An 8,471-nucleotide genomic window follows, 5' to 3' on the forward strand; every position below is an offset into this window, starting at 1 on the left:
TCCCCTCAGGCCGCGCCCCTCCATTCAAATGGCGGCTCCCGCCCCAAAACAGCGGCCGCGCTGCGTAACAGCCGCGCCCAGCGAGTCTCCAGCCTGCCCCGGGCCGCGCCATCCCCCCGAAACCCCGCCATGGCCTCAGCCGCGCCCCATCAATCAAACAAACCCTCATTGAAAATGCAGCGCCAGGCCCCGCCCCCCCGCTTAAGCCACGCCCCATAAAAATGGGCGTAACAAACCCCACCCTAAGCCACGCCCACTTCTCTTCGCCACGCCCACTTCTCTTCGCCACGCCCCTCGCGAGGCCACGCCCAATTGAGCCCCCACAGACTCCGGTGATGGTTAAAAAAATTTCGGGTTTTTATTGTTTTTTGCTAAACAAGACTAAAAAATTTTCCTTTTTTTTTTCTTTTTTTTAATTTTTTTTAATCTTTAATTTTCCTAAAGGCAGGGCTTGAATTGTTTTGAGTTTGATCTGCTTTTTGTTTTTAATTAAAAAAAAAAAAAAAAAAAACAATGGGAGGAAACAAAAGGGGGAGGGGGAGGATCGTGGCAAAAAAAATTTTAAAATTAAAAAAGAAATTAAAAATTAAATGAAAAAGGGCAAAAATATTAAAAACATAAAGGAAATGGGGTGAAAACCCCAAATCCAGGTTCTGGCTGCTCCCAAGGGCATTTTTGAGGGATTTTTTGCCACGACCCTAGAAGCAGACAAATATTTAAAGAACATTTTAATATATATTCATATATATATTTAAAGATAAGAAAAATAAGACTAATTCAAGCCTTGCCCTGTGCAAACAAAATTAAAACGAGACCACGTTGGTCACGAGGGTCCCGGGTCAGCCACCACAGTCAGCTCGTTAGCTTTATTTTCTGGAGGGATCTTTGGGGAAAAGGGAGGCACGAATTGGGAGGAAAAGGGAAAAAAAAAAGGCCAAAAAATAAAATTAACAGAGTCTGACTGGCTGGAGGGAGAAACCATGGCGGAAAAACAAAAGTCTGTTAGTCAAGTAATGCGTGAGGAGCTTTAAATTATTCTCTTTTCTCATTTGTTTTGAAGTCTAAAGTTTGGAATTGGTTGAGATTTTCCCAAAAAGAAAAAAAAAAAAAAAAAAAAAAGGAAATAAAAGTTGAAGGAGCCCCCGGCGCCGCCTCCGGGGAGGGGACGCGGGGACGGGGTGGTGGCCCCGAGGTGGCCTCAGGATGACAGGGACGTGTCCTTCTGTGTCTGCTGTGCTTGTGAACGCTGCAGGACCTTCTGGCTTTCCACGTCCCGGAAGTGTTTCTCCACCTGCAGGGCAAGGGGGAACCAAGGGGTTCAGGGGAGGAACCTGGGAGGGGCTGGGGAACCCCAAGAGGGGCTGGGGACCAAGCAAGGAGGGGCTGGAGAACCTCAGGAGGGGATGGGGAACCCCTGGAAGGGCTGGAGGCCAAGCAAGAAGGGGCTGGAGAACCTCAGGAATGGCTGGGGAACCCCTGGAAGGGATGGGGACCAAGCAAAGAGGGGCTGGAGAACCCCTGGAGGGGATGGGGAACCCCAGGAAGGGATGGAGGCCAAGCCAGGAGGGGCTGGAGAACCTCAGGAGGGGATGGGGACCAAGCAAGGAGGGGCTGGAGAACCTCAGGAGGGGATGGGGAACGCCTGGAAGGGCTGGAGGCCAAGCAAGAAGGGGCTGGAGAACCTCAGGAATGGCTGGGGAACCCCAGGAAGGGATGGAGGCCAAGCCAGGAGGGGCTGGGGAACCCCAGGAGGAGTTGGGAAACTCCAGGAGGGGCTGGAGGGCAGAAAGGAGGGGCTGGGGAGCCCCAGGAGGGGATGGAGAACCCCTGGAGGGGCTGGAAGCCAAGCAAGGAGGGACTGGAGAACCCCAGAAAGGGCTGGAAGCCAAGCAAGGAGGAGTTGGAGAACCCCATGAGGAATTGGGGAGCCTCAGGAGGGGTTGGAGGAACCTCAGGAAGGGCTGGGGAGCCCCTGGAGGGGCTGGAGGCCAAGCAAAGAGGGGCTGGAGAACTTTAGGAAGGGCTGGAGAACCCCAAGAAGGTCTGGAGGCCAAGCCAGGAGGGGCTGGGGAACCACAGGAGGGGCTGGAGAACCCCAGGAGGGCAAGCCAAGAGGGGCTGGAGAATGCCAGGAAGGGATGGAGAACCCCAGGAAGGGCTGGAAGCCAAGCAAGGAGGGGTTGGCAAAGGCCAGGAAGGTCTGAAGAATCCCAGGAAGGTCTGGAGAATCCCAGGAAGGGTCTCAGGTGTCCCCAGGGAGGTGACACCCACCCAGTCCTTCCCAGTGCCCCCATCCCCTGCTCACCACTCTGAGCACACAACTCAAAAAGGGGGATCTGGAGAGGGAAGGGGATGCCAGGAGGGGCTGGAGCCCAGCCAAGGAGGCTCCTGGCTGTGCCCAGGGATGTGCCACCCTCCCAGGACGTGCCACCCACCCCTGTCCCCAACCCACACTCACTATTTTGCGTACGTGGCTCAGGGCGCTCCCCTCTTTGCCTTTACAGTTCTCCACCTGGTACGGAGGGGCAATGACGACTTCTTCCATCACAACTATGTTCTTCTCCTGCCATTTACAGTCCTTAATGCTGAGGAGAGGGACAATGGCATCAGGGACTGCCACCGCTGCCCCCTGAGGGGGCACAGAGCCCCCTGGTCACACCAGGGTCCGGCTGGAGAGGGGTGGGATGTGCCAGGCAGGGAGCCACCCTCACCCCCAAGGGAACATTCCAGGGCAAACCCAGCAATGGCAATCCCCCAAAAAGGCTGTGGGGGACCCCAAAATGAGCCTGGGGACCCCTGGGTGGGCACTTACGTCTTATGGATGGTCTGGAAGAGCTGCTGCCCCTCCAGAGAGACACCAGCACTAATTGCATATGCCTGGCTCATCTTCTCCTCCTTCTCCGTCCGTGCTTTGTTGGCAAGCTGGGGACACACAGGGACAGGGGTTGGGCTGGGAGCACTGAAGGGACACCCCAGGTATGGCTCTGCCCCCCTTGTGATTCCTGCCTAAATTCACCCTCAGCACTGCCAGGGCCTCCCAGAGATTTGGGGGGATGGTGGTGCCCTCTCCTCACATCCCCCTGCCCCTTCCCCTCACCCTTTTCTGAATTAATTCTGGAATTTTAGGTGCAAACTCCCCTCACCACTCAGTTCACTTGGGATGGAGATGAGGAAGAGGAGCCTGGAACACCCAGCACGCTGGGAGTAAATGCTCCACACAGGAGTAGGAGCAACTCTAGCCTGCAGCAGTTGGTTTGTTCCCAAAAAACAACCAGAATTGGTTATCTGGGAGCTGCATCCGTGTGTGGGGAGGTGTGATTACACACAGGGTGCTGGAATAGAGATGGAAAACCCCGACCCTGGCCTCCCCCAGGCTGCATCCCATGGATGTGGGAGGGGAAGGAAGCAGAGCCTGGAGGCAGCAGCCTTGGACCAGCTGCCTTTTCCTGGCTGGAGCTGCCGCAGTGGAGGAGCCACATCAGCATCATCCCTCCTCTTCCTCCTCCTGGGGCCTGCTCATTGCTGGGAGCACACCCAGAGCTGCTCTGGCTTCCTGCTGCTGCCTGAGGGGGTCTCAGCCCTTGGAAAGCTCCCTCTGACTGGGGACCCTTCAGTGCCCCTGAGGGACAGGAGTCCCTCTCCCAGCCATCCCCAGTCCCCTCCTGGTGGCAGCAGGCACTGCAGAGCACTGGGCTGTGCTCCCTGACTGCCTCAGCAGGGACAGGAGCCTTCCTCACCCTCACAACCTCACCACCCAGCCCATTCCATGTGGGAATGGCTCCCTCCAAGGCCACCAGCCAGGCTTCCAAACCAGGCACAACATTCCACAGGAACATCCCTGGAGAAGTGGGAACCTCCCTCACCCCACTGGGATGGGCTGGAATTGTGGGACAGAGCCCTGAGAATCCCCTCTGCCATGTCACCCCTGAGCAAATCCCCCTTCAGATCTGATCCCCCTTCCCAGCCTGAGCTTTAGATCCCCTGTCCCAGGCCCTGGGATGCTGCTCCAGCAGCTGCTGCACCCACACTTGGGGACAGCCGTGACAAGAGGCCACAGGGAGGTGACTGGAACCCCTGGAGAGGCACCAGCAGCAGCAGCCCAGCATTGCCAAAGGATCCATCCCTGTGCTCATCACCCCCTGCAGCAGGTGTCCCCCAAAGTCCCCAGCTCTCTGGGTTCCCTGGAGTGCTGCCAGCACCCCCATGTGCACACACCTCCTTCTCCCAGTACAACCAGGACCACCAGCAACATCCCAGTGCTGCAGCACCGTCCCAGCCCCCCATGGGGATGGGGGACAGTGCCCTCCTGCCACTGGAACAACCCCTTCCAACCCAACTGCATCTGTCACCTCCCCACATCCAAACCCACAACTCTGAGATGCTGGAAAAGTGAACACTGGAATTCCTGGGGGGCTCCCCAAAGTGAACACTGGGATTCCTGAGGGGGTTCCCTGAAGTGAGCACTGAAATTCCTTAAGGGTTCCCCAAAGTGAACACTGGAATTCCTGAGGGGGATCCCCAAAGTGAACACTGAATTCCTGAAGGGGATCCTCAAAGTGAGCACAGGAATTCCTGAGGGGGATCCCCGAAATAAACACTGGGATTCCTGAGGGGGATCCCCAAAGTGAGCACAGGAATTCCTGAGGGGTTCCCTGAAATAAACACTGGGATTCCTGAGGGGGATCCCCAAAGTGAACACTGAATTCCTGAAGGGGATCCTCAAAGTGAACACAGGAATTCCTGAGGGGGATCCCTGAAATAAACACTGGGATTCCTGAGGGGGTTCCCTGAAATGAGCACTGGGATTCCTGAGGGGGTTCCCTGAATTTACCACTGGAATTCCTGAGGGGCTCCACAAAGTTAACACTGAATTCCTGAGGGGCTCCCCAAAATCAGCACTGGGATTCCTGAGGGGGTTCCCCAAAGTTAACGCTGAATTCCTGAGGGTGTTTCCCAAAGTGAACACTGAATTCCTGAGGGGCTCCCCAAAAATCAGCACTGGAATTCCTAAGGGGGTTCCCAAAGTGAGCACTGGAATTCCTAAGGGGGCTCCCCAAAGTGAGCACTGGAATTCCTGAGGGGGTTCCCTGAAGTTAACACTGAATTCCTAAGGGATTTCCCTGAATTTAACACTGGGATTCCTGAGGGGCTCCCCAAATGAGCACTGAAATTCCTTAAGGGTTCCCCAAAGTTAACACTGAATTCCTGAGGGGTTCCCTGAAGTTAACACTGGGATTCCTGAGGGGGCTCCCCAAATGAGCACTGAAATTCCTTAAGGGTTCCCCAAAGTTAACACTGAATTCCTGAGGGTGATTCCCAAAGTTAACACTGAATTCCTGAGGGGTTCCCTGAAGTTAACACTGAATTCCTGAGGGAGTTCCCCTCAGGCTGAGCTCCCAGCCATGTCACTGGCTGCAGTGACAGCCAGCAGTCCCACCGTGGTGGCAGCTGTGTCATTTGAGACCTGGATGTGTTAATCCTTCGGGAAGGGACCCAGGAGGGCATGGACACCCAGCTGGTGCCACCTGTGTGGCACAAAGCCCCGGGAGAGGTGTCCCTGTGGCACAAGGAGGTGACAATGAGCACCCCACACCTGGATTCACCCCAGCACTGAGGGCTTGGGGTCACCTTCCCTGCTTTTCACCTCACTGGGAAAGGGCAGTGATCCCATTCCAGGATGGATGGAAAGCAATTCCTCAGAATTCCAGGAGCTCCCATTTGTGTGCACTCCAAAATCTAGATCCCAAATAGCCTCATCCAGACCCCAAACACCACCACCTGGGCTCAAACTACCAAAACCCAGGCTCCAAACCCCTCAAAATGCAAACCCCAAAACAAGATCACCTTAGACCCCAAAAATACCAAAATCTGGGGCCCCAAACGCCAAAAATCTAAACATAAACCCCAAGCCCTAAATGCCAAAACCCAGACTCTAAACCCAACAAAATCCAGGCTCCAAACCCCTCAAAATGCAAACCCCAAAACAAGATCACCTTGGACCCCAAAAATACCAAAATCCAGGTCCCCCAAATGCCAAAAATCTAAACATATATATATATATATATATATATATATCTACATATAAAATCCAGGCCCCAAAACCCAGGCCCTAAATGCAAAAACCCAGACCCTAAACCCAACAAAATCCAGGCCCCAAATGCCAAAACCCAGAGCCCAAAGTGGTAAAACCCAGAGCCAAATCACCAAAACCCAGAGCCAAATCACCGAACCCCAGATCCAGGATGGAACTCCAGGAAGCTGTGCTGGGAGCAGCACCAGTGGTGAATCCTGCTGGATCCTTGGAGAATTTTAGGGGATCCCTGCAGGATTTTGGGGGAGCCCTGCTGAGGAGGGGCTTTCTCACCTTGCTGACGTTGAGGGAGGCTAAAGGGGGAGGCGTTTCCGTGCGGTCATTGATTATTTCCACTTCTGACACGTACTGTAAGTTTACGAGCAGGATGTCTGCGTGGTTGGGCTTGCCACTGGAAGAGGGGCATTCTGCAGGAGGGCATTAAGGAAAACAAATCCACAGAGAGGTTTGTGTAGGTGAGGAGCAAACCAGGAGGAGGTTGGGGTTTTGGGAAGCTCCTCTGCTGCCTTGGGATTGTCAGTGATCCCATCTCATCTCCCTCTGCAGCTGTGAGTGATTCTGGTCTATCCCAACTCCAGATCAAGTTCTCCAGTCTGGCCCACCAACCACCACCACTGGTTTGAACCAGCGCCACCGAATTTGCACTTTTTCCACCAAAATTCTTTTCCTCCTACAGGCAGCAGCATCCCCAGGGAGGATTCTCTTCTCTAAGGAAGGGAATTCTCAGGAGAGGGACGCACAAGGTTGGTTGTTGGGAATGGGACAGCACCCAAAAAAAACCCCAAAACACTCCTTTCAGAGCTGATTCCTGCACAATTCCTCTGCTCCCATGAGGATGGATGGATGGATGGATGGATGGATGGATGGGGCAGGAACATCTGGACTTTGGGAAGGGCTGGCTCAGCCCCCTGTGGGGCTGACAAGCAGCACTGAGCAACCTGTTGGACCCTCTGGGATTTTCCTGCTGCCTCCAGTGGGACCTGGGAGCTCTCCTGGCTCCAAGCACATCCCAGGCACCCAGGGGGCCTTTTCCTGTTCTGTTTCCCACAAAATCCTCTCCCAGCTCCTCATTCCCTGCAGAAGCCACCCCTGGCCCCCCAGAACTCCAACACCAGCCCTGAGCTGAGCATTCTCCTTCCTCCATCTCCTGGGACCCTCCACTGCTTTCCAACAGCCCTCAGCTTTTCCCCGTAACTTGCAGATTCCAAACAAAACCACATCCATGGATATTCACACTGGGCAGGCAGGGAACACCCCACTGCCCCCACTCACCCCAATAAAAGGCTCCCCAAGCCCCCCATAGTGAATGCCACACCCCCACTCACCCCACTACAGGGCTCCTCACTGCTGCCCCCAAAAAAACCTCCAGGACTCCACAGTCCCCACCATTCTCCACAAAACTGGGTGCTCTCTCTGCCCCCATTCAAACCAGTACAGAGCTCCCTACTGCCCCTCTAAAGCTCTTTATAGTAGAGGGCTCCTCCATCCCTCATTCACCCCAAAACCAGCCCCAAATCCCCCCATTTCCCTTAACCCAGGCTCCCCAGTCCCCCCAGAACAAACCTCCTCACTCCCCCCAAAATCTCCCTACAGGACACCCCACATCCCATTCACCCATTACAAGACCCCCAACTCCCGCATTCACTCCAGCTCGGGGTTCCTCAATCCCCGCTCCCCCGGCTACAATCGCCCCAATCTCCTCATTCACCCCAACACAAACCTCTCCAATCCCCCCAAAATCTCCTTACAGGACACCCAACATCCCATTCACCCATTACAAGACCCCCAACTCCCCCACTCACCAGAGCTCCTCAATCCCCTCTCGCCGGCTACAATCGCCCCAATCCCCGCACACAGCGCTCCCCAATCCCCCCATTCACCCCAACACCAACCTCCCCAATTCCCCCAAACCTCCCGAGAGGGCTCCGCGCTCCCCCCATCCCCGGGGGTCTCCCGCAGCCCCTCAGACCCCTCCCCGTCGCCGCCCACCTCGATCCCCTCACACCCCCTCCCCTTTTTCCCCCTTTCCCCTCCCTCCCTCACGCCCCCCCCCCCTCATCGGGCGGGCCGCAGAGGCCCGAGCGGGCCGCGCCGGGGCCGGGAGCAGCGCGGCGAGGCGCGGGTGGGTGGATACTGAGCGCCAGCATCTTGCTGGGGTAGTCGAAGGCGACGACCTCGCCCTGGAGGCGCTGCTCCTGGCAGGTGCGGCAGGACACCTGGCTGCCCACGCTGAAGTACTCGCCCGGCGCCGCCATCTTGTCCGCCCGCAGCGCCCGCGGCTCCGCTCGCCTCGGCCAGGCGCGGCGGGGGCGGGGCCGCGCGGCAGCGAGGGCGGGGATTGGCGCTCCGCCCCGCCGATCTGCTCCGCCCCGCGTTCTGA

The 8,471-nt window shown here is 56.2% G+C and overlaps 1 protein-coding gene across 1 annotated transcript; it reads right to left on the minus strand.

The window, feature by feature from the left end:
- Nucleotides 1-333: 333 nt before the first annotated feature.
- LSM12 (LSM12 homolog) lies at nucleotides 334-8,436 on the minus strand. Its single transcript, XM_074557874.1, has 5 exons — nucleotides 8,226-8,436; nucleotides 6,365-6,498; nucleotides 2,813-2,922; nucleotides 2,459-2,585; nucleotides 334-1,291 (listed from the first exon to the last, which is right to left on the minus strand). The coding sequence occupies exons 1-5, from the start codon at nucleotides 8,344-8,346 to the stop codon at nucleotides 1,199-1,201; spliced, it is 585 nt and encodes a 194-aa protein (XP_074413975.1). The 5' UTR covers nucleotides 8,347-8,436; the 3' UTR covers nucleotides 334-1,198.
- Nucleotides 8,437-8,471: the final 35 nt, after the last annotated feature.

The sequence above is a fragment of the Zonotrichia albicollis genome, chromosome 23 (assembly GCF_047830755.1).
Source record: "Zonotrichia albicollis isolate bZonAlb1 chromosome 23, bZonAlb1.hap1, whole genome shotgun sequence".
Lineage (NCBI taxonomy): Eukaryota > Metazoa > Chordata > Aves > Passeriformes > Passerellidae > Zonotrichia > Zonotrichia albicollis.